The sequence below is a fragment of the Cotesia glomerata genome, linkage group LG5 (genome assembly GCF_020080835.1).
Source record: "Cotesia glomerata isolate CgM1 linkage group LG5, MPM_Cglom_v2.3, whole genome shotgun sequence".
NCBI classification, from domain to species: Eukaryota; Metazoa; Arthropoda; class Insecta; order Hymenoptera; family Braconidae; genus Cotesia; species Cotesia glomerata.
This window is the reverse complement of record NC_058162.1, coordinates 2,047,575-2,075,259: the sequence shown is the minus strand read 5'-3', so window position 1 is coordinate 2,075,259 and position 27,685 is coordinate 2,047,575. Positions and strand designations below refer to the sequence as shown.

At 25.4% G+C, this 27,685-nt stretch overlaps 2 protein-coding genes across 2 annotated transcripts in view; one reads left to right on the top strand and one right to left on the bottom strand.

Moving 5' to 3' along the window:
- LOC123265763 (phytanoyl-CoA dioxygenase, peroxisomal-like) overlaps positions 1 to 27,685 on the top strand; it is a 43,419-nt gene that overhangs the window by 7,102 nt on the left and 8,632 nt on the right. The gene's annotated exons all lie outside the window — the stretch shown is intronic.
- On the bottom strand, positions 932 to 26,392 carry LOC123265758. The gene is made up of 10 exons (XM_044729640.1): positions 26,285 to 26,392; positions 6,814 to 6,985; positions 6,552 to 6,745; positions 6,011 to 6,455; positions 4,694 to 4,942; positions 4,366 to 4,603; positions 3,047 to 3,289; positions 2,680 to 2,814; positions 2,472 to 2,605; positions 932 to 1,805 (listed from the first exon to the last, which is right to left on the bottom strand). The coding sequence occupies exons 2-10, from the start codon at positions 6,913 to 6,915 to the stop codon at positions 1,422 to 1,424; spliced, it is 2,124 nt and encodes a 707-aa protein (XP_044585575.1). The 5' UTR covers positions 6,916 to 6,985; positions 26,285 to 26,392; the 3' UTR covers positions 932 to 1,421.

Below are 27,685 nucleotides of genomic sequence, written 5' to 3'. Positions count from 1 at the left end.
TTTCATAAATATTCTTTCCTCCCAAATAAATATTTATTAAATGTTAAAAAATATTTAATAGAATTTAATAAATTAAATAATTGTCTTTGAATAAATTAATTTGTTAATAGTTAATAAATCTTTCTATCAGCGTATATTAATAATTAATAATTTGCAAATTTGATAAAAAACTTTGTTCATTACGCATCGATCATAGACACGATTCACATTAGTTGTAGTTATTACAAACTCTACCCTTCAAGTAAGCGTCGTAGGTAAACAGGTAATGGATTAATCTTTCAAGCGTCGGGTCTCTGGTTCGATTCCCGCGCTCGCCGTTTTTTTTTTTTTTTTTTTTTTTTTTACGGAAATAATTCTATATAACTATATGGGGCCATTTTTCGTATATAATTATGTTTGAGTATATATAATCTTTTTTACCCGGGCAATTTAACAATCTGGTCAGATCTGATTATATCTGGCCAGATCTCGTCAGATAGAGACAATTTAAAGATCTCGCCAGATCTGCTAAAGCAGATCTGACCAGATCTGTTTATATATGGCCAGATCCAATCCGTTTTTCCCGGGATTACATACATACACAAGTAAAGTACTATAATATTACTAATAGAAGGATTTATTTGTATCAAAAAAAATTTTTTTAATAATTAAATCATTTATTAGAGACCACTTTTTAATATTAAATATTTTTTAGTATTTAAAATGATTTGTATTTTTTATTATAATTAATTATATAATTATTATAATTAATTTGTGTATAATAATTTATAATTAAAATGTGTTTGTATTTAATAAATATGATATTCATTTATTAAATATTAAATATTAATTATTATTAATAAATATTAATATTAAATATTAAATATTAATAAATCTTTTTAAATGCTAACAAATATTTATCAAGGACTAAAAAGTGGTCTCTAATAAATGATTTGTTAAATATTAACAAATATTTTTAACTATAAAAAAATCCTTCTATCAGTGTAACAAATCACATATATTTATGTTGCATTTTATACTATATTTTAATGTATCTAGTTTCATTTTTTTCGATCCAACAAACATTGAGGGCGAAACTATTCGGTGTAAAATTTACTTTTTTATTCAAGGTCTCTTTTCAAATTAATCGAACCTATTTATTTATGTTTTGTTGTCGAGTGTTTTCTTCGCCAGTTACCTGATTGTGTTTATCAATATCAATACGTATATATATATAAGAATGTATGTATATGTTATATGTTTTTTCATTTATAAATGTCATGGGTTAAAAGTACAAAAATATAATTGTATTTCGGGATATGTTAGTTTTTAATTCACAAGTCAATCAATTACTCCTTGGTTTGCTTTTGTCATCTATTTCAATCTAAAGAATAATAACAATAATTCTAATAATAAAAAAAAAGACAATTAAAAATAAATATCTAAGATGACAAAGTTGTAAGAAGTGATCGTAATTTAATTCCATCATTATTTTCATTTATTTTCTCATCATTAATAATCCGAGAACGCATCCTCTCTTTTCTTCTTTTTTTACATTTTTTTACTACCCCTTTGTTATCAATTTCGTTTGGATTTTTATCGTTACTACTGGCGCTTTCTTCTTCTACATCTTCTTCTTCATCATCATCATCATTTTTTTCTTCTTCATTTTCTTCTTTTTCGCTGTTTTCGTCTTCGATATCATTCGACCTTTTTTCTTCAATACTACCCCAACTGGATTCGCTTTCGCTTTTTTCTTCGCTGTTTTTTCGCTTCACTTTTGGCTTTTCATCAGTTTTATTGTTTGACTTTTGGGTTCCTTGTGCCTGAAAAAATTTATTAAATAAATTTATTAAAGTGATAAATTCCGCTCCAATCTCAAAAAACATATTTTGCAATATTATAAATGATACTTTTAATTTTTTACTAGGCATTATCAAATAAGAATTTATTTTTGTGCAATTTTCGAGCTAGAATTTTAGAATTTAAAAATTTATAATTTATAATTTAAAGGATATACTAATTAATCTATAATGTCGATTGGCATTCAAACAAATAAATAAATAACTCAATTGTAAAAAACTAAAAAATTTTAATTTAAAAAAATGAAGTATAGTCTTCACGAATTATTTTATCGTAAAAAATAATAAAGTAGTCAAAAATTAATAAACTCTATAATTAAACAACAATACGTGAAATTACAAGACAAAGTTTTGCCTCCGGTTGCATCAATAGATAGTCTGGAACAGTTCAGCTAAAGTTACGCTGATTTAATTAGTCTAGAAAGTTATCGGAGACGGAGCTATATTATGTAAATACATTATTATGTAATTTAAATTTTATGAATGGTTTTATCGAGTATTATAGATGTCAATGAATCTAGATAAGTTCAAATTTTCATTTTAAAAATTTTCTTTTATGTTAAATCATTTTTAATCTCCTAAAATAAAGTCTGAAATTCAAAATAAGTAATTAAATTTTTTAAAACTCACTATTGAAAATACTTTGGACGGTAAAGTTGATGTTGTTGTTGTTGTTGCCGTTGTATCTGTTGTATCACTACTTTCACTATTATTGCTAGCGCGTAATCCATTGAATAATATCCCTAGTGGCACGTGACGAATAGCTAAACAGAAATTTTTTATATTTCAAAAATAAATATTTAATTTAATTAAAAAAAAAAAAAAAAAGAAGAAATACCTATTGGCCAATTGTCAATAGAACTTCTAATGTTTCCTTTGGCAGCTCTATGAGCTATTCCGGTTGTCCAAATACTAGCATCGCTGCTTCCTGTACTGCTATCACTTCCAGTGCTGACTTGACGCCAGCGTCTCTCTATATTTGAGAATAATTTAAATTTGTGTTAAGATTTGCATTAATTCATTTTATATTTGAGCGTTTGATATTTAATATTTATATTATAGCCTACTTTAAAAAAAAATTAACTTAATCTAAATAAAATTTATTTAAAAAAAATTTCTTAGTTTAAGAATTTTTCTATTTAAATAAAAATAAAGCTCTTCAAAATTAATTTTTTTGATTTAAAAATTTTTTTCTTGAAACTTACTGTCAGTTACAATTGTACCAAAGTGTCCTGAAGTAATACAGGATCTTTTGTGCACTGGACTACTGCCGTCTGGTATTTCAACGCTATGTGTCCGCGTTATCAGTATTATTGGGCTTCTTTTTGACGATTCTATCGTATCGCGTAATAACGAAGATTCACGTATTGTACTAGTAGAATCGTGATATCCCATTCCCATTAGACTCGCTGTGCTTGCACTCGTTCGCACTACTCTGTTACTTTCACCTTTAATTAAAAAAAAAAATATATATGTATATATATATATATATATATATATATATATATATATATATATATATATATATATATATATATACGATTAATTATAAAAAAGTTTTCTGCAATAAATTGATGTAAAAGTTAATAATAGAAATTTATTTATTTAAAAGATCATATATATTTTTTTTATTTTAACAAAGATCAATAAAAATATGAAAATTTAAAATTGCAATTTATTTTTCTAAAGTTTATAGAAAAATTAATGTGTATAAAATTTTTAAAATAATCTGCAATTTATTAGTAAAATTGGATTATTTTTTTGTATAAAAAATAATCCGATATATTTTAGCTCGTCATTTATATGCGTAATAAAGATAAAATTTATGTTTGTTAACACCTACATATAATAATTCAATATATTTGCGCTACTCGATTAAAATATCACTTTAATAAGTTTATATATTAAATTCAAATAGTTTTTTTTTATTATCGAATTTAATTGCTTTTATACCGCGATAAATTTTGCATTTTATAGACGAGAATTATGAATGATAAAAATATTTTTAAAAAATTAAATAATTTGTATAAATTTTGCTAATTAATTAATGAAAAATAATTTTTAAGACCATTATTGGTTTTTATAATCTCATATATTAAATTTAAATAGTATTTTTTATTGTTGAATTTAATTGCTTTTACACCGTGATAAATTTTGCATTTTTTAGATGAGAATTATGAATGATAAAAATATTGAAAAAAAAAATTTAATCATTTGTATAAATTTTGCTGATGGCTTTTTTAATTAATTAATTAATTTATTTTATAAGAAACGCTCTCGACAATTTACAACAATATGTTACATTTTTATGCATAGAATGTTTAGAATGAATGATTTTATACAATACATAGCATCTGCAAAGAGAAGATAAATTTAAGAAATTAAAGAATTAAATTTGAAAGAAAAAATTATGAAAAATTTCAAAGATTAATGGAAAATAAATTTCAAATAAATGAAAAATAATTTTTAAGATTATTGGAAGAAAAAATTTATAAAAAATGATAGAACAAAAAAAATCAATTACTTGATTCGCTTGTTGGTACCCGTAGTGTATTACAAGATGCAGCGGGTTGTAAGCGATTGCAATCAAAAGCTACAATGTTACCACTGTCAAAACCACCGGCAGCCCTTGAATTTGTCCCTAAATTGAGTAGAGCTTCGCTGAGACGTCGTTGGAGTGGCGGAAACGGAAACAGAGAGACTGGTCCACTTCCCGAAGGGCGACGCGACCCTGCAACGCTCGGGGTTCTTGCTTGAATTTCCTGAAAATTTATTCAAAAAAAAAAAAAAAAGTTAAATTATTTATAAATTATTTTTTTATTGATAAAAATTATAATTTTTAAATATTTTACCTGCTGCAATTCCGATTTAGTTACTTTTTTTCGCCAATAATTCTGCACAGAACGTCTTATGGTTCGTGACTTGAGGCCGTATAATAAACCGTTAATCGGCGGCGAAGTAGCGAGTAAAAGTGAGGCCAAGGACGCGAATCTTGGGTGCAAGTGAAGACGACTATGACTAGCTGCGGTGCAAGCTTCCCATAGGATGATTCCGCAGTAGGGGAAATAAAGTAGATAGACTGATCCGACTAATTGCATCACCTTTAAGGATATCGATGGAATTTTTTTTATTATTCCTAACGTCAAAACGTCAATCATACTCATCAGCCCGAAATTGCTTTTATTGACTTATCAATTAAATAATTATTTTGGTAATAGAATAAAATAATAAAACCCTTGTCGTGTTTCTTACAGAAAAAAAAAGCTGCTAAAATTATTCCATAAATTCGGAATAAAAAAATATTCAAGCAAAAGAGCAATAATAATAATAATAATAATAATATTTTTAGAGATAAATAAAATAATAAAGAAAACATATTTTATGAAATAAAAATATTTTATTGAAAAATTAAATTAAATTAAATAATAACAAAAATGTAAATTAAAATTTTTTTATTAAAAATGGAATGAGTAACTCACTGTTAATTTTTTTGATTCAAATTTATATGTTATAGGTCTCAAAAACTTTTGGTTAAAAATTTTTGAATTTTCGTTGTTTTTTTAAATCACTGAAAAATTTAATCTATATTATTAAGTTAATAAGAAAAGTTCTGTGTCCATGTCATTCTCACCGATAGTCAATTTATTATGATAAGTATTTAGGCTGCATTCGAAAATGTTCTATCTCTAGATACATAATTAAGAAATGACCTTGTATCTTGTGAATTATTGACATTTTTAAAGATATAAGCTCATCCCGATGTTACACTTATCGAGACCTTTCATTTGAGTACCCACATCAATTTTTCATATATTTTATATATTTATATATATTATATATATATAAATACATCAAAAATATATCAAAAATGCAAGTGGGTACTCAAATGAAAGCTCTTGATGAGTGTAACATCAGGATGAGTTTATATCTTTAAAAACATCAATATTTAAGAAAGTACAGTGCAATTTAAGAAAAGTCATTATTTAGTAAGACAAAATTTTAATTTTTTATAGTTTACAAGTTACATAGTGACTGCAAGGTTGCTAGTAAATAATTGAAAATTTTTTTGATGTTATTTTGAATATACTTCAATGAATAAATAGTGAGTTACTCTTAAAAAATCTTAAATAGCAAAATAAAATAAATATATTACTATATAAATTACTAACAGTACTAGCAGCACTGTGAAATTTCGGAGGTCCTCCAGCAGAAGGTGAAGTAACTGTCGGTATGAAGAACGGATTTCTTTGGTGCGTAATAGTAACTTGAGCGCTCAACGTAACTTCATAAATAGCGCTGGCAATTCGGTGGCGATGATACCTTGCAATTCCTAGGACGCGAATATTGCAAGCTGTAATAAGTATCGCTGGTAACACTAAACCCAAAAACAGATAAACACTTGTATAAATAACACCAGCAATAGTCCATGTCTCATTACTGAACGCTGGAATACAGCATCCAAAATCTTGACTATATTTATACGGTGCAATTAAACCCGAAAATGGAGGTAGAGACAGAATGAATGCACCAATCCATGCTCCTACTAATCCTAGGATTACTCGCCGTGGGGAAACTACTGCCGAGTAATGAAGGGGTGCTGCTATGGCGTAGTATCTAGATCAAAGTTTAGTACATGAGTATAATCGTGTATTATATCGAGAGCGTAATCTCCGTTAATTATTAAATTTTTATTCTAAAAATAATTTTTACCGATCACAATTGAGCCCTGTGACGGTCCACAAAGCTACTGGGTGAAGTAAAGTGAGCAGAAAACCATGGACTGCACACCAAGAACCAGAATTCGTCCAAGGACCGGTTGTAAATACGAGCAATACAAAACAAAGTGCAAACTCAACTGCTCCAAGGTGAATTAACAGAAGAGTATTTGAAGTTTGTTGCTGCGCCTATTTTATTTATGAATTAATTTATTATTATTAATTAATTAATTTATTTATATATTTAAAATACTTACCTGCTTGCCGAGGCCGATTACTACTAACAGGACATAAGCGTTAAGAAGGAGACCAAGAGTGGAAACAAGGACAATAGGAATTCCAAAGGCCCAAGGGCCCATTCCTCTACTTCCTCCAGCACGATGATGCGATTCAACGCAATCTTTCGTACATTTTATTTATAAAATTATCCTGGAACAAATTAATAGTGTTTTATTAATTCTTAACAATCTTTTTCAACAGGTTATGGGTTATGAAAGTAGTGCGAGACACAATCGGGTCTCTGGATTGAAGCATAAATTTATTTATTTATTTCTTTACATAAAGACCCAACAGCAATAGCCAATAACAGGGTCACTAGAGTATAAAATTAACGTCCTTTTACAATATTTTATTACATATTTGCAAAAAACAAAATCGAAAATAAAAATAATAATATTTCAATTTACTTAAACAAATAATGCACTGAAGAGAGAAAAAAAGAAAGAAAAAAGTATTGTTATATATAAATATTGAACTTGTAATTAGAAATTTAAATTGTAAAAATAATAGACTTATTTCGGATGATTTATTAAATATTGTTGTGCTTAGGGATGAAAATTCTGACTAATTTTCTCTGAGGAGAAAGTGAGAGATGAAAAATTTTTTAAAAACAATACTGTTACATTTTTTTCAATTTTTGGATAATGCTTTACTAGTACTAAAAATTCTCGCTTCTGTTATTATTTTAATTTTTTTTTTAAATAAAAGCTTTATACTAAAATTCTTCACTAGAATTTTAAACTGCGCGCTACACGCGCGCATTCTAATTCTGAACGAATAAGGAATCAGGGTCTATTTTTTCGATTGGTATTGAGAGCTTTAATACGAAACTAAAGGAATAATAGGTTTTAAAACTCTCGATAAATTTTTTTCTAATGATCATTATATACCAATCGAATTATTTTTGCATCCCTTACAAGGTTTTTAGGTCATACAGTTGATTAGTTTATTATTTTTTTAGAAATTTAGAATTTTTATTGCTACATGCCCGGGTGTCAAGTTTAAGTTATATAGAGAAAGTTAGATTGGGCTTTAAATCTCTAGATAAATTTTTTTCTAATGATTATTATATACTAATTTAATTGTATTTGCATCCTCTACAAGATTTTTAGGCCAAACAGTTGATTAGTTTATTAGTTATTTAGAAATTTATTAGAGTAAGTTAGATTAAGCTTCAAAACTTTCGATAAATTTTTCTCTAATGATTATTATATGCCAATTTAATTTTTTTTTTTGCATTCCCTACAAGTTTTTCAGGCCAAATAGTTGATTCTTTTATAATTTTTTTAGAAAATTAAAATAAAAAATCAAGAAAAGAATTTATTTTTAAATAAATTTGTTTTAAAGATGTGAATTTTTCATAATTAAAAAACAAATTCACAATTATAAAATTTAAAATTCAAATAAAATACTTGATATGTGATTGTTGGATAAAAAATCTAATCATGTTAATTTTTTGACTTTTTAATTATAGCATAAATTTATAAAAAACAACTAAAGACAGAGGAAGTAAACTATTCAGTGTCCAATTTAGGAGATTTACCCAACCTAATATTCCTGATCGTACAGTTTCTCAATATAATTCCAGCCAAATGGTTTTCACAAGTGTACAAAAGCCAGTCGTGTGATATAATAGCACATAAATTTAATCGGAAAATCAATGAAAGCCAAAACGAATTTCAATAAATAACAGACTGTCGAGAGATCGGATTAAGAGGATCAAAAGAGACAATCAGAATGATAAAAATTAAAAACGTCAATTATGCTTTTTAACAGCTCTAATATATGGGTTTACTTAGTATTCATATCATATATCATATATTAACCGATGAACAGCCAAACAATTTTTTTAACTCCACCGGTATTGATGTCGGCGAAGCTTGCTTGCATTTACAAGTAAAAGTATATTATTTTCAAGTAATTGCGTTACACCATCGCTAGTTCCATTATCGACTATTAATAGACTTGTCAATGCATGTACATGCATGGATATATGTATTAGAGTCTCTTCGCGTTCAATTCGCGCACGCGCTTATTAGAATTAATAATGAGACACTCGATAGATATGTTCTGGTTTGCGAAAGCATATTCTATCAATTTTCGCTAACTGCCTTAATGAATCAAACTATCCTGAAAATATATTTTCCACAGTAAATAGTAAATATCTAATAAAACCTATGGATCATAGGAACCTATTGATATTCTATATTTAATCATTTACAATTTACAACGAAACAATGACCGTTTATTGTAAATTTAAAGCTACCGTATGCGTATCACGCACTGAAAAGATAAATTCACATTTAAAGGACGTGAATTGACTTCCTAATTCTCTATTTGCTTTTTTAAACGTTATTAATTCCAATAGACTTTCAATAGAAATTTTCTTTAATTAGAATCTGCTGGACATTCGTCCATAAATCTAGGATTTAAAATAAACGGATTAAATAAACAGGAGGTGATAATTGAAATGTACGCTGGAATAAAAATACTCGTGAAAATACAAACCGATAGATTTTTTTTAATTATTTACTCGGAATTGATGTGATAAAAAAATGCTTTGTTTATTTAATTGTATTTTTTTTTTTTTTAATTTATTTATTGAGCTTTTTTCGAATCAAATCTGTACAGAAATTTTCTATCAAATAAAATCAGCTCATTTCTCTTATCCGCTTTGTTTGAAATCTTATTCGTGGGTTCAATTACACCTCAATGAATATAAGCTTAAATATATCTGTAGTTTTCAATTGGATAAAAAATTATTTAAGTGGAAAAAATTTAGCTGAGAAATTTTATTGGACAATTACTTTGATGTCGAATCGACTTTTTTAATACGATTAATTAGATTTAATTAATTTTTTTTGCTATTGCACGCCTCAAAGAGGATTCGCCTTTTTATGAAATTAAAAATAGAGAATGCAATTAAGGTAGAGGTACCATTTGTGGCCACTGTACCGTTTATGGTCATTTATTGTTCAAATGAACGATAGAAATTAATTTTTATCAATAAACCATTACAAACTCAATTTGTTTTAATATAAATTTTTTAAAACTCAAAAAAAATATGGTTATAATATTATAATTTTTTATAAATTAATTCAAATTTTAACTGGCCAAAAACGGTGCTAAGGTGGCCAAAAACGGTACTTCAACCCTATTTATATTATTAAGATCTCTCTATATTATTAAGTATCTCTAGACATATAATTAATAAATTACATTGTATCTCGTGAACTATTAACATTTTTAAAGATATAAGCTCATCCCGATGTTACACTCATCGAGGCCTTTCATTTGAGTACCCACATCAATTTTTCATATATTTCATATATTTATATATATGTATATATGAAAAATATATTAAAATGCATGTGGGTACTCAAATGAAAGCTTTTGATAAGTGTAACATCGGGATGAGCTTATATCTTTAAAAACGTCAATAGTAAAGAAAGTACAGTGCAATTTAACATAATTAAGAAATAACCTTTTGTATTGTAAAATATTTACATAAAAAAAAAACTGTAATAAAAAAATAAAATTTATCTTTAAATAAAAAATCTTATTAATTTTTAAACTTTAATTTAAACTAAAAGCTTTATGAAAAAATTCTTATCGAAATATTTTAGTTTCACTAACAGAGTAATTTAAAATTTCTTAAAGTAAAAGGTAAAGTGAAGAGATTTTCTGGGATGATAGAATAAAAATATGTCGCGTAAAAAATGAAATTTATGACGAGAAATTTTGTACAACCCCGAAGCCTAAATTACAAAATATAATAAAATATTTAGAGTGACGAAGGCTTTTAGGTTGATAAAATTTAGCTTCTTCTAAGCCCGACCGTCGATGTATTATTAAAATAAAGCGTCATGTGTTCTGTAGCGACTAAACAAGGGTTTGAGTCGAGCTTTTTCCCTATGTAAGTTCCCGTGAACTTTTCCTTTTTTCATTTGCTGTTACCAAACGTCCGAAGAACGCAGTCGTGAGGAATAGAATCAGAATTTGTATGATCTAATGCTTGAATTATTCTACTATTGAAACACGACTAGGGTTGTAAGAAAATCGATTGTCCCGAATCACTTGAAAGCTTGTTCCAAGCCGTTAATAGTTTCGATATTTACTACATCAAATTTTATCAGCATCTTTTTTACAATTCTTCTTTTCCGTTTTCTTCATTGAAACAATTTTTTTTTATCACCAATTATGCATTATTAAATTTTAATTATTGTAGATTTAAATTTTTGACAAAAAGAAATTGATATTACGTAAATCTTTTTGTATTTTAAATATTAAAATAGATTTTGAATAATTTTTTGAACTTTCTGAGTAAGAAAATTTTCAAGCAGTGAAAATTTATAACGAGCAATTTCCTCTGAGATTTCTTGAACACCTATTTCTTTATTCCTTTTAATTTTGTAATTTTTAAAGACCTAAAAAATATTATAAAGATAAAAGATTAAAAATAGACAAATATATTCTTCTGAAGATAAAAAAAAATTTAATATAAAAAATATTTAAGCGTACACAAGGTTAAAGTTATGTAAACAAGATGGAAGAATAAAGACATGGTCGTCTCAAGCTGACACGTTCACAATGTTTACCTGCACATTCTTTACTTGGCACAAGACGCTTCCGTGTTTCTGGATTAAAGGACTAGTAAAGTAAAGTTTGAGTAATCTTTGATAATAAAAATTTAAAAAGCTTGTAAGCTCTAGTAGCGAAAGTTATAAAGTTCACAAGACTTGAAAATCAAAAATTCAATTTAAAAATACAAAGACTCAAAGATAATCCGGGGATGTGAAGCAATTACTTGGTCTTTTGTTGTTCAGGCGATTAAAAAATTTTAGAATGATTCTAAGCACACTTTACCGCTGTGCAATTAAGCCTGCACGAGAATTCTTAAACGGCAATATTATTTAATTACAACTGGTTTTATTAATTACTTATTAGTTATGAGGATAAGAGATACTTTAAGTTATAATTTTTTATTAAATTTATTAAATTATTTTTTTATTAAGTAACAATATTTTAAAAATTTAAAGGAGTAATATTTGTAAAAAATTTTATCATTTATGAAAATTACAAAAAAAATATTACGGAAATATTGAAATATTAGAAAAAATAAAGAAACATTCGTATTTAATGAGTTTTCGGAATAGCTATTTTTCCCTAGTGTTACTGTCAAGCTAAAAGACCTGAGCATATAGGGATAGTCAAACCCTCTGAGTAAATAATAAATGAACAAGCAAACTTGAACTTGTTTTATGTATACTATTATTTATAAATAACAAAACTCGTAAATTTCTGTAATAAAATATATAAGTATAATCCAAAGACACAGTTGTGTTTTGCGCCAAGTACATGTTCATACATATGTAAATAAAGATTCATACTTATTAACAAACATAACCCAGCTTTTGAATCCATTCACATTGCAAACTTTATTTTTTATTAAAGAGAGTGATAAAAAATTATTAACGAATTTTTTTCAGAAGATTTGTATTTTTTGTATGAAAAAAAAAAAATTGTGCTTGTTATTAAAAGATGAATATTAATTATAAAAAAAATACAAGATCAGATATTCGTTGGAGATATATGTTTCGCATGATATTAGATGTTTTAAATGATAAATCTTGTGACCTCAATGCCGTATTTAATTATTGAGCGATAAGTGATTTGATGAAGATTAAATTTACCTTTCGGCGTGCAACAATTAATCATAAACAAGACCTTCTAACAGTGAGCTTGCGATAATATTATACCACAAATTAATTAAAATCTTCTAACAAGCGCGAACTGCTGATATTGATACAGATTTATTATCATCTCATTTATGAAGAATTGAAATTTAATATTTTATATTAATTTTTTTAATACCCTGATTAATAATCTATTATAGAAGCTTCTGAAAACCAATAAAAATTGGTGTATTATTTATGAAAAATAAATAATTTATTGTAACCTTTAAATGGAAAGCTCGGTCTCAGGCCTTTATTCAAAATTCAATAAATTTAAATCAATAAATCTTTTTTCATGAAGATATAAATTCATAAACTTCAGTTAACTTTTTAACAATTACTTTTTATTTTCTTCTTTTAATTGGACATAAAAAAATTGAATTTCTTCTTAGATAATTTAAGCGCTTAATCATTATTATAATAATTAAAAAAAAGTTTTAATTTGACAAATAAATAATAAAATTTTGAGAAAAATTTTTCCTTCGATAAAATTAATTATCAAGAAGAAAAATTTATATTTTTATTAAATTTTAAAAATATATGCTAATTTTATTTCAGTTAAATTTAATAAGTGTAATTTAAATGATATCCTTAAAAACAATCTCGTAATGACAGGATACGTAACCACTAATTTGGATAATGGATCCATAACCAAAAATTGACGTGCTTATATTATCTAGCCGATATATTAAACACATATCTTCACATTGTTTAAGCTTCAAAACAATTTATTTAAATTAAAATGACATAAGACATAAATTTAATCAATAAAATTAATAACTGGGATTTCAATAAAGGTAAATTAAAATTATTGAGACCTAAAATGGTAATAAGCAATCACTTTTTTTCAGAAATTACTTTTTAATAAAATTTTGATTTTTGAGTAAAACTTTAGCATCTCCTTAAGGATTAATGAGATTGTTCGATCCTTTAGTCAAAGTAAATATAAAAATACATCGACAAAAGGTTATCTTTAGTGTGAAAGTTTATTAAATAGATTTTCAATGCGAAGTAGTATCGCAACGACAAGACTAGGCGGAAAAGTGCGCATAAATCTCGGTACAAAGGAAGTTGAGACTGCTGCAGACGAGGATCATGTCTCTGAAATAGATATTAAAACTCCTCAATCTAAAGTACAAGGGGAGAACGAAAGAATAAAAGAAGAAGACATTAAAAAGAACGATAATGATAACGACAACCTGAGATTAGTGATCGAAGAACGGAACGATAATGTCGGAGACATATTATATGTTCAAAAAGTCGTGTATGATTGCATTGTTTATGTATGTGGGTTCGTTATTTTCCTCATTATTATGATCGCCGTTATTGCGATCGGATATTTTTGTTATCTCAGTTAAAAATTGCGGCAATAAAAAATTTCCAATTCAAAACTTTCAATTATAAATAATAGTTATTTTTTATTCGTTAATTTGAAGGTCAGATCAACAATTAAAATGTTATTTTTTTGATCAATTAAGTTGTAATTTTTTTTTTTTTTTTTTTTGACTAAATAATGCCATAATAAAAGTTATTAATAGGAATTGATGCATAATTTGTTGTGACCCAATTATTCGTGGCATTTCTCATAATTATTTCGACTCACGGTTCATATCTCTGACCTATCGACTTATATATTTGCTATAGATTATCGTCTGGTTCGTTTTCAAATATATTTTATTTCAAAGTGAATTATAAATGACAACAGCTTTACATCAGGGAATAAATTGATTCATAACACGCAACTAATTATTTTATATTTTATATTTAGATTAGTAATATGTAAAATGGAAGTATAATTAATCTTAAATATATATTTTAGTGATACAACCCTTATTTAATAATTCTATTAAAATAAATATCATAGTAATTATGCTTTCATTTAAATACAATGACCGCAGTTCACGATTTAGAATTATAGGCTGAGTTTTTTACCCTATTTTTATTATAATTTATATTTTCTCCCTTCAAATATCAAAAACTTTTTTTTTTTAATTAAATGACGGGATAGTTTTCAAAATTTAGATCTTTATTGACATTTTTTAACTAATTTTCTTTCACCCTTAAAATAATTTTCTGTATAAAAAAATCATCAATAGATGTTTTACACTGATAGAAGGATTTATTAACTATTAATAATGTAATTTAGTAGCGGCATGATGGCCGAGCGGACTGAGTCATTATCCTCATAGTTCGTTCGTGCATCATGTCGTGAGGCGAGGGTTCGAGCCCCGACGGTTATTCGAATAGTTACAACACCAACCGTCGGGGGTCGCTCCGGTAGCCGACCTGTACTGGCATGGGTTTTCTCTGTGGTTTCCCCATCGCCACTATTCCAACAACCGATAGAAAGGGGTGAGGAATAGGGTAAATGCAGTACAGAAAGCACAAGTCGGTCCACAGCCGCATTGGAATGAAAATTATGTTGATTATAAAAAAGTGGAGAACATGTTGATAATAAAAAGTGGAGAACATGTTGATTATAAAAAGAGTGGAGAATATGTTGATAATAAAAAAGGGTTGAAAAATTGTGTTGATAATATAGAGCGGAAAGTAACCTTGTAAAAACCAGAAAACGGTATACAAGTAAAACTCATAATAATAATAATTTAATTTATTAAATTTTAATAAATATTTTTTAACATTTAAAAAATATTCATTTGGACGGATAGTACATTCATTAATAGTTAATAAGTATTTATTAACAGTTAATAAAGCTTATTAAATATAAACAAATCCTTCTATCAGTGTAGACTGAGTTTTTTACCCTATTTTTATAATTCATATTTTTTCCCTTCAAATATTATTATTTAAAATATTATTATTCCCTTCAAAAGACTTTTTTTGTTGAAATTAAATGAAGGGATATTTTTCAAAATTTAGAATTTTATTGACATTTTCTAACAAATTTTCTTCCACCCTTAAAATAATTTTCTATTTAAAAAAAAACTTATTCATTAAAATGGTTAAAAATTATACGAAAAAAAATATTCATTTTTCAAATATATTTTTCATTAAAAAAAATGACTTATAATCATTAGAAGTTTTAAAAATGAAGAAAGTAAATAGTTTAATTTTATTTAAGAAAAAAAAATGTTTTTTCTATCAGAAAATCCCTAACAGGTATACGTTTTATGAAAGTATCGATTTTTTTCTTACTTACAGTCAATTAACTTTTATACGATTATTTTTTTTGTAAAATATTTGATTATACTCCGGAATTCGCCACCCTCGCGACCTTCTTCCGAGTTTAGCGAAGTAGTTTGTTCGAACTATAAAAAGGGTGCGATAATCTTCTGGGCGATGAAACCCGAAAGTTGGATTAAATTTATGTTTCTACAAGTTCAAAAGGGAATGTCAGTATGTCATTAAAAAAAACACATGTCTATATATCAGTATTATTATTATAATCAAGTAGATTGAATTTTAGTCTCGGAAGAATAATATTGTTGTTTAGTTAATTGATTAGTTCAATGTAAAAACGCTGAATCTAAAAATTAGTGTGGAGAAAATTGATAGAAATTATTAAAAAAATTTTTTTTTAATTAAAATTGAGTCAAAAGATTTTTTTTTTCAATTGTAATAATTCAAACCTTAAACTTAATTTCCATAATTACAAAAATAAAAATTTACACGCGAAGTAATAAAAATTATTTACGCGTTTCTTCAGAAAAACAATAACTAAAATATATTATAATTTATTACTGCTTTATAATTTTAAACAGAAAAGTTTATAAAAAAAAATTGACGGTAGGAAAAAATTTCTTTCGTTATTAATATTACCATAATTTGCCGGTCAATTTACCAAAACATCAGTTTCAGCAGGAAAACAATTATCCTTCTATGTATAATTACAATTACAGCATACCTTCTTTAATGAAGATAAGAAAAAAATTTAATTAAAATTCGCTTGCGATTAATTATAAATATTTTGTTCCAATTATATTTTTTTTTTGATATAATATACGTAAATATTTTTTTCTTTTATTGTATTGTGTAATAGATGAGTTAGCCTTGCTCCCTTTTCTCGTCACAAATAATGATAGAGTGACATGAAGAAACAGGAGTCAGAAAATAAACACGAGTACTCATTTTACCCCTCAATTTGTTTTACGTACATCAATTATTCTATTACCCTTCGCAGCTCTCTAATTTCCTCAACGACTATTAACGTCAACATTTCATTTATTATTAATGAGCTGATAGAAATTTTTCTAACTGATTTCTAAGTGAGTATTTAAATTTTCAAAAAATCAAAATTGAATTTTTTTAATTATTGACTTAAGATTTTAAGAGTTGGCATGGGAAAAAAATGATTTACAAACTTGGTAAAAATGATCGTGCTCGTTTTTAAAATGTGAATACTTGTGTATCGTTTATTTTTATAGACCGTGACTCAGGAACTTTATTGATCTCGTGCCGAATTGAAACTGGACGAGTGAAACATCGATTTTAACGGTCATGTCCTAGTTTTTTAACAGTCAAAACCAACCTCAAGATCGTTGAAGCACTAATTTCTTCTATTTTCTTAAATCATGTCTAACTGCTTTTATTTTTTATTCTTCTCTTATTTTCCCAGCGTCTAATGTAAGTGTACGGAAAGTCTGTCTTGTCTTAACATTTTATCGTATCGTATTGCCGCTGTACCACTGTTGCATACAATGCTACTCCAAAAGGTACACTTCAATGCAAGACTGAATCCTTTACGTCAGAACAATCCTGAAGAAAGTACTCAAGTGCTCGCCAGGAAATTAAAAGCCGGGGAATAAAAAAATTCTAACTCTTTTTATGATAAAAAAATCATTTTTTTACATAAGCAAGCTTTTTAACTCTTTTCTTTCTATCGACTATATTATTAAGAGGATAAGAAAAATTTTGTATCCAGGATAGTCATATGATAAAATCGGTTTTTTTAGTGAAATTTAGTGTCATTGCAAAGGTATTGACTTGAATTTGTGCCTTTTCAAGGTTTCATATCATTCTCACCGATAGTCAATTTATTATGATAAGTATTTAGGCTGCATTAAAAAATGCTCTATTTCCAGATACATAATTAAGAAATTACCTTGTATCTTGTGAACTATTGACATTTTTGAAGATATAAGCTCATTCCGATGTTACACTCACCAAGACCTTTCATTTGAGTACCCACATCAATTTTTCATATATTTTATTTATTTATATATATATGTATATATGAAAAATATATCAAAATGCATGTGGGTACTCAAATGAAAGCTCTTGATGAGTATAACATTAGGATGAGCTTATATCTTTAAAAATGTCAATATTTAAGAAAGTACAGTGCAATTTAATATAATTAAGAAATGACCGTGTATTTTGTGAACTATTGACATTTTTAAAGATATAAGCTCATTCTGACGTTACACTCATCAAGACCTTTCATTTGAGTACCCACATCAATTTTTCATATATTTTCATATATATTGCATGTGGGTACTTCAATGAAAGCTCTTGATGAGTGTAACATCGGGATGAGCTTATATCTTTAAAAATATCATTAATTAAGAAAGTACAGTACAATTTACCATAAATAAGAAACAACCTTGTATCTTGTGAACTATTGACATTTTTAGAAATATAAGCTCACCCTGATGTTACACTTATCAAGACCTTTCATTTGAGTACCCACATCAATTTTTCATATATTTATATATATATGTATATATAAAAAATATATGAAAATGCAAGTGGGTACTCAAATGAAAGCTCTTGATGAGTATAACATCGGGATGAGCTTATTTCTTTAAAAATGTAAATATTCAAGAAAGTACAGTGCAATTTAACAAAATTCATTATTTAATAAAGCAAAATTTTATTTATGGTTCACAAAATTAATAGTTTCAATCAATAAAGAAATCTTTTTACAAATTTCTATATCATTTACTTTGGAGAAATGTACTCAAGTTTTTATTTTCATTGTGGTAGTAAAAGGATTTTTTTTGCCATAAAAAAAATTTTAGGTGGAAAAGACTATTTTTATGATAAAATAAAAAAATTTACAAATTTGTTCACTTCTTTTTTAATTTTTTATCTAAAAATATAAAAATTGCAAGCTTAAAATTTTTAAATTACAAATAATTTAAAGTAGAAACTAAGAATTTATTTTTTTTACTGGAAACTTTTTAATGTTTGAATTAAAAAAACTTTTCTCGAAGTTAAGACACTTATTCCACAATTACTTGTTGATATAAAATAATATACTAGAATCTTTATTGAATTTCACCTTAAATTAAAGTTTTCATTTTTCACATTTAAGTCCACAAAGAAATCATTTATGTTTTAAAACAATGATTCACAATAAACAAAATCTGTACCGCTAAATTATTAAATTTCATCATATTATCATACAAATTAAAAAAAGGTAACTTTCCCCATTTTTCGACACGTAATTTATTGGCCATCATAGAATTTTAATAAATTGTAGGGGAATATTTTACAGACAAGTTAACTTTTATACTTTGAAATTAAATTTATTTTTTTTCCTATGTAAATTCTAAAGCGGACAGAAAAAAATTTTCTTACATGTAAAACTTATTTTATTTTATTGGCAGAACAATCCAATTTCAGTTGTATCGATTTCGGTGATTTAAAAAAGTAAATAAAATAATACATTAAAAAAATATTATTATATTGGCAATTTATAATTTATTATTCAATGTCCTTGACATGATAATTCCCGAGACTTGAAGTCTCTTATGAGTTTTAAATCTCTCGTTACTTTTATCGATTGTTTCCGACCGGTAATGACTGGCCATCTTTTTTTCCCAGCCCTAAATATATTTTTACCTGCATTGAATAAAAACTAAATTAAATATTCCGTACATATTTCTAAAGCTTCAAACTATACGAAAAAAAATTAAATAAAAAATTTTATTTAATAAAATCAATAAACTAAAATAAAAGTTTATCAATGAAAATATAACGAAAGTTTAAAAGCCAACTAATAGTTTAGATTTTATCGATTATTTAGTCTCTTTTATTATTTTCTGGGCATTTATTCGGTTTTCTCTTTCACTTTTCACCCTCAGTGGTGTTTGTGCGTGTTCGTGAAATTTCATTAACCGGTCGAAGCTCACGCGATGAATTTGTGTCTCATTGCTCAGCAAATAGCGGCAATATAAACTGTATAACGATCTATGTATAGATGAATAGATGACAGGACACTACACTCAATTTTATATCTAATAAACTTTCTCTCAGAAGTTGTTTATTGCCACAATCACTGCTAAAATTAAAACTCTGCCCTCAAATTTACTTTACCCCTCTTTTTTTTATTTTTTTACCTCAAACCTTTTAAATTTATACTGCACTAGTTTCACCCAAAAAGGTTTCGCCGTTGCTCGGTCACGTTCTGCAAATTTACTCCAATTTCATTACTCTAAATATGTAAATTTTTTCAACTAGAATTGTAATGGAAATATTTAAATTTCAATTTATTAATAAATAGAATTTTTTTTTAATAAAATATTTTTAATGTAATTTATAGAAAACTGTAAAAAAGTTTATAAAGCATATCTATGGCATATTTACTCCTGAAAGGTTATTTAAAAAAAACCGATGGGAAAACTATCCGCAAAGTAAAGAAAAATATGTACTTTTTTTTATTGCATTCATAAAAATTTATTTCAGACGCATTTCATCAATATTCAATAGTAAATACCATATGTTATCAAATTGAAACAATTCTGATGATAAAAGCTAGTAAATATTTCTTTTTTGTGTTAAAATATTTTTACACTGGATTGAACACAGAAAATTCAATAAGTTACGTATAAATTTTTTTTATTGTCAGGGTTGATAATAATAAAAAATGTTTGTAATTTTTAAAATAATCTACATTATTAAGAAAACAAGAAAAATTTTGTTTCTAGATACATAACAGAAACGACCTTGTATCTTATAAATTATTGACATTTTTAAAGATATAAGCTCATCCCGATGTTACATTCATTGAGACCTTTCATTTGAGTATCCACATCAATTTTTCATATATTTATATATATGTATATATGAAAAATATATTAAAAATGCATGTGGGTACTCAAATGAAAGCTCTCGATGAGTGTAACATCGAAATGAGCTTATATCTTTAAAAACGTCAACAGTTAAGAAAGTACAGTGCAATTTAACATAAGTTAAGAAATGACCTTGTATATTGTGAACTATTGACATTTTTAAAGATATAAGCTCATCGTGATGTTACACTCATCAAGACCTTTCATTTGAGTACCCATATCAATTTTTCATATATTTATATATAATATATATATAAATATATATATGTATATATGAAAAATATATCAAAAATACATGTGGGTACTCAAATGAAAGCTCTTGATGAGTGTAACATCAGGATGAGCTTATATATTTAAAAATTTCAATAGTTAAGAAAATACAGTTCAATTTAACATAATTAAGAAACGACAATGTATCTTGTGAACTATTGACATTTTTAAAGATATAAGCTCACCCCAACATTACACTCATCGAGACCTTTCATTTGAGTACCCATATCAATTTTTCATATATATATATATATATATATATATGTATATATGAAAAATATATCAAAAATGCATGTGGGTACTCAAATGAAAGCTCTTGATGAGTGTAACATCGGGATAAGCTTATATCTTGAAAAACGTCAATATTTAAAAAAGCACAGTGCAATTTAACAAAAGTCATTATTTAATAAAACAAAATTTTAATTTTTTTTAGTTCACAAGCCACGGCAGTCACATAGTGACTGCAAGGTTGCTAGTTTTTAATTAAAAGAAAACAAGTGGATAGTAAGCTAAAAAAAATAAAAACTTTTCTACCCTTTAATTATAGTTCTTTATAACAATCACAAATTGAAGAAATTCGAAACAAACTTTCTGTAGATTTATTTTTTTTAAGCAAATTAATTTCTACGGAATATTAAATCTTTCTGAAAAATTTTATGCACTGACATTTTTTTAAACTACTGTAAAATTTAGCACGTGTATTTTAAATAATAAAATTTACATAAGAATTTATAATCGTAAATTCCAATAATTTCTTATGAATTTTTTATCGATTGTAAGTTTTGTAATAAAAAAGCGAAAATTTATTGCATTATTTTCAACATAAAATATGAATTATTTATTATGAATAATTATTATTATGAAGTATGAATTTTTTTATCGATAAAGTATAAATAATAGAATAAATTTCCTTATTGTTATTCATTGCATAACATGTAAAATACCTAATTGAACTGTTTTTGTCCTTATAAATATTCTATATTTAATAAAATAATTATTTATATAAGATACTTAAGGATATTAATGTATTAATATTACAAATAATATTCGCTTAGTGATAAACAAAGTATCGTGGCGTTATTCAATATATGTTTATCTATATATAGGTATACCCACCCTTTGTCATTGATTAAGTCCATAATAGTAGCAATGAAAGTAATAAACGCTAAAGTGAGGGAGAATCAAGAGTTAAGTAAAACAACGTTATCGCATTCCTTTGTAAATCTAAAAGGGCGTATTACTACAAAAAAATACAGAACAATGCTAAAAAGGAGTGTCAAAATTTTTTCCTCTTAAAAAAATTATTTACTGCTAATTTTTAATTATTAGAAAATTTGTATAAATCTTCTAATAAAAAAAAATAAAATTTTAATCTCTATTTAAAAATTTAAATCATTGTTACTATTAAAATTGATTATTTAATTTAATCATCGTTACAACCATCCAATTACTTTTCGGTTATTTTAAATGAAATTTAATTATCTTCATAAATATTTATTATCACTCGCGGCTTTTTTCGCAATAGAAATGTCCTACCACACTAATCTATTATTATACCTAATAAAAATATATGAAAGGTTGTTAATTTATTATTAGATTTTAATAAAAATCCAAAAAACAATTACTATTTATTAACTATAGCTATAAATAAAAAAAAAAAAAACAATTAAACAATAAAAATTCTTTATATTATTCTTTTTAACAATTTTAAATTCCTAAAATCAATTTTTTTATTTCAATTTTTACTTTCTAATTCATTCATTTAAATATTAATTTTTTTAAATATTAATTTTTTTTTTTAAAAGAAAAATTCTTAAACCAAGAAAATAATTTTGAAGATTTTCATTGTCTAGAATCAAGACGGAAAATATTTGAATCAAGTAAAATTCATTTAAACCAATAAAAATTTTGTAGTTTGAGAATTTTTCTCCTCAAATCAAGAATATGAAGTTCTTCAAAATTATTTACTTGGTTCAAGTAAATTTTTATTTTCTGTGTATCGGACATTTTAAAATCTAATTTTTACTATTGATAAAATTTGTTATCAGCATCGTTATAATCCAGAAATGCAATGCACCATAGTAAAATTTAATAAAAAATTTTTACAGTGTATATTACACAGCAGAGTACTCATAAAATTGACATTTACTCTTAAGTGTAGTTCGTACAAGCGCATCGAGTGAAATTCCAGAGATTAATTGTTATTATTTTTAACAATTATATCAAGAAATTTTGTATTTTATTGATAAAAATAGGACGAAATTCCATTATATGTATTTTACGCATGCTATATCAATTTTAAATTTGATTTATTGTCATGAAAGTTTAAACTGTAGACGAAAATACTTACACGGAAAAAATAATGGCCATAAAAGTAGTAAATACTTGAACTTTTAAAATGTAACATCGTAAATTTAAAAATACAAATTTTCTATTTAAATTAAAAATATTAATTTAAAAATATTGATTTTAAAATTTTTAAAATATTGATTTTAAAATTTTTAAAATATTAATTTAAAAATATTAACAATATTCATTTAAAAATATTAATTTGAAAATGTTAAAAATATTAAAAATTTTAATTTAAAATATTAAAAATGTTAATATAAAAATATTAATTTAAAAATATTGATTTTAAAATTTTTAAAATATTAATTTAAAAATATTAAAAATATTCATTTAAAAATATTAATTTGAAAATGTTAAAAATATTAATTTAAAAATATTAAAAATTTTAATTTAAAATATTAAAAATGTTAATTTAAAAATATTAATTTAACAATATTGATTTTAAAATTTTTAAAATATTAATTTAAAAATATTAAAAATATTCATTTAAAAATATTAATTTGAAAATGTTAAAAATATTAATTTAAAAATATTAAAAATTTTAATTTAAAATATTAAAAATGTTAATTTAAAAATATTAAAAATATTAATTTAAAATTATTAAAAATATTCATTTAAAAATATTAAAAATATAAAATTATCAAAGTTACCGCACAGTAAAAAATATTGTGTAAAATCAAACAAGTTCTGTGTGTTAAATACGGTCCACACAATATTTTTTACTATGCGTATTGAAAGTTTGATCCTGGATTACGCGGCTACAATTGTAATTTTTTTTTCTTATGTATATTCTGAACTTTTTATTTTATATCGCTACTCACAAAAACTGATCAATGTACCTCTGAGTACATTATACCATAAACTTTAAATCGTAAACTAAATTTTTATCGGTCTCTTTTTTATCGACAAGTTTCAAGAGTTGTAAAAACTTTTTCCACACTAGTATCGATATTAACTGTCAAAGTAAACAACTTTAAAAATACAATAAAATTTTTTCTTACTGCTTCATTCGAAATTTCTTTACATTTTTGCTCGACATAAAATTCTCACTCTTGATGATTTCAAAACTTAGTGAGAAAAGGATACTTTAAAGCCCGTTAATCATCTAATTCCCTCAAACGATAGCTTCCATTAAAACTCGAGTTCAGTGCAGTAGCCGAGGCGAAAGTTATAAGAAACACTTTGCTAGTAAAACTCGAGATTATTAACAAAAATTCTTGGCACAGAACAATGTCTATCTGATCCCAGTCGCCGAACTGAGACGCCCTGATGTCTGGCCAAGAAATGCAGTTTCTTTTATATATGAATCCAATGTATAACGCCCCGTCCGAAGTTAAATTTTGTTTCATTTTACCGTTCTTTCACCCATAGCAAGCTTTACTTGCTCTTGGTCATAAAACACTCGGCCTGGTCATAGGTATCTAACTATCTAAAATTTTTCATATTCATTTTATTAGCAGACCTGCACTCGGCAAGAAATATTGTCGCATAAAACTTTAAATCTTGTTTTTTTAGTCAAGCTTTCAATAAATCTGTTATGAATTTTATTTTACTAGTGCTGTCACCGAAGTTAACGATAGACATTAAAAATCTTTAAATTCAATTTTTAAATAAATTGTCCCGTCAAAGAAGCTTGCAATGGACAGCAACAATCAGGAAATTGAAATTTAGATGGAAGACATCAAGCGTTTATTTTTATCAGTTTATTTATTTCCATCTATTATAAATTATTGATTTAATTTTTAGTAAATTTATATTCTTTAATAACAAGATACAAAATTTTTTCAAGAAATTATTCTTATTAATTAAATAGGTTATTTACTTTATTATGATTATGTATAATTTGCTGCTGGGTTTCTGAATTCTAAGTCAAATAAGTCAATATTAAAAGTAAAATATGTTATAAATTGCTAATTAGTGCGCAGTAGTTTAATATAAAATTTTTCTGCTCAAAGCTTGTAGTTGAATTTATGACAGCGCCTTTCTGCAATTGATGCGTGGAACTGTGCAAGATAAGTTATTGGAAATTTCAAAGTATTTAAGGCAGTAATTGGGAAAATATCCAGAACAAAGGGAATGTAGGTGACAACTGTGCTTTCTTTGAAATAAGGTTGTTTGATATATTTATTTGCTACCACAAAATAATATATCTTCTTTAGAAAATGAAACTGACAGCTAAAATTCACAGAATTTTTAAAATTTATTATAGGAAGTAAAAAATTGAAATTTTTTTAATAAATTTCTTAAAAAAAACACAAAAAATTGTTAAGTATAAAAACTTTTTATTAATTTAATTTGAAATAAAATTTACATTAAAAAAAAATTAATAAAAAGCGAGATTTAAAATTTAAAAGAAACAATTTTTTTTTATCAATTTTGCGGCCGATTTAATTCTAGAAAAATTGAAAATTATTGTCAAAAATAATTTTTTAAAATTTAGCGACTTTTAATTTTAATATTTTAAAAGACAATACATTAATTTACATTAAAAAAATTAATTTGATTCAAGACAAAAATTCTTAAACTGAAATTTTTTTTTCGTCTCATTTTAAAGAAATAAAACTCTAAAATTATTTTTAAAAATAAAAGTAAAATTTTCCTAAATTTTCTTAAAAGTAAGGTAATATAATTTTTAAAAATTTAGCGACTTTAATTTTAATATTCCAAAAGACGATATCTTAATTTATTTAAAAAAAATTAATTTGATTCAAGAGAAAAACTCTTAAATTAAAATTTTTTTAAGTAAATTTTACTCGATTCAAAAACTTTTAATACAAATTAAATTTTTAAAAATTTTCTTCAAACTCAAATCAAAAATTTTAAATTCTACCATAAATTTATATAAAAATAAAACAACTCGAATTTTTATTAGTTCATTTAATAGAAAAGGTTGTAGACCTTACTACTTAATTATTAACGCGTCGTACATCGATTGTGTCTGCTTGGCTTGGTAAACTCGTTTCTTCGCCGGCATATACATACATCCGCATTGTTATTTTCAATCCGATTCGATTTTTCTCCCATAAAAAAAAAAAAAACAAATGTATTTTTTTACTTACTGGCTTGCGGTTCCATTTTCTTCAAAAATTCTAATTTTTTCTCGAAACTTTTTACAACCATAACAATTAACATCAATCAATCTATCAATTTTAATTAATAACAATAATAAAAATTCATCAATTAAAAAAATAAAAAAATCACTCAAAAAATCACAATTTAAATTTTTTAAAATAAATTTTAAAAAATACCTAAGGACAAACTAATAATTTTTTTTATTGAAGAGGGGGATGAAAGTAAGTTTAAAAGTACAAAGATGATGACAAACACGGAGCGAGGTGAGTAGTTGGTCGACGTATGATGAATAAGACCACCGGTGAACATTGCACAGCCCCTTTTGCTTTGATACCACGTGCTGATGTCAAATAGGAAACGACGCCGACGCTTTCGACGTTGAAACGTCGCGCGCATTTTTAGCGACATCACTAAGAAGTATTAGTATATACATTTATATATATGTAAGGATTTATATACGAAGAAGATACTTTTTTTATATATTTTTAATACCCACGTACCAGCGTACTCGCTACCTGTATTACGCTTTTTGTTGCTTCTTTTCAGGAGTACGTACGAGTATGTATGAGTAAAAAATACATGTCTGGTTTCGCTGACAGACTATGTGCCGTATCATACATTCCAACAAATCCTGATGTATGTACAATACATATATACATACTTTAATTCAATTCCTTTGACGTACTTTTACGCGCTTTTTTATTTCTTCTATTATACGTATGTATTCTATCTGCTTTATTTATTTATAGAGAAATACTTCAATCAAATATAATTGCATAAAAGATTTATTGAACATTTTATGAGTTGAGAAGCAAAAGATCCACTTCGGACGCGTTAGAAGAGAAAGAAAAATTATCGTGATAAAGATTATTAAATAGAAGAAGAATATTTATAGAAAAAGATCCTGAAATAAGGCGATCAGATAGACTGGCAACTAAGAATAACAATATTTCTTTCAAGATGCCGAATTCTACTATTACAACCTATGAGAATTCATTTGTAGTATCGGCTATCCGCTTTTGAAAGGACTTGTCTCCTAAAATTATGAACGTTCTCAGTTTAGAGATCTTCAAAATTAAATTAATTAAATAGTGATTATAAACTATCAGACATATTATGTTTTTCTTATCTTTGAAATTTTTTTTTTTATAATTTTTTCTTTCAAATTTAATTAAAAAAATTTTTTTGTTTTTTTTTTTGAATTTCTTAAAATTTGAAAATTTCTTAAATTTATCTTCGCTTTGCAGATGCTATGTATTGTATAAAATCATTAATTCTCAACATTCTATTCATAAAAATGTGACATATTAAAATAATACAATAACGTGATATACATTTCTTTTTTTTTAAATTCAATCTGTTTTATACACGGACAAAAGTAAACTGTA

Bases quoted from the DNA above. Each gene is read 5' to 3' on its own strand.
- LOC123265758 (XM_044729640.1), bottom strand. From the start codon at position 6,915: ATGGGCCCTTGGGCCTTTGGAATTCCTATTGTCCTTGTTTCCACTCTT. The intron at 4,604-4,693 runs GTAAAATATTTA...ATAAATTTTCAG, and splicing joins CTAAATCGGAATTGCAGCAG to GAAATTCAAGCAAGAACCCC. The intron at 1,806-2,471 runs GTGAGTTTTAAA...AAATTTTTTCAG, and splicing joins CGTCCAAAGTATTTTCAATA to GCACAAGGAACCCAAAAGTC.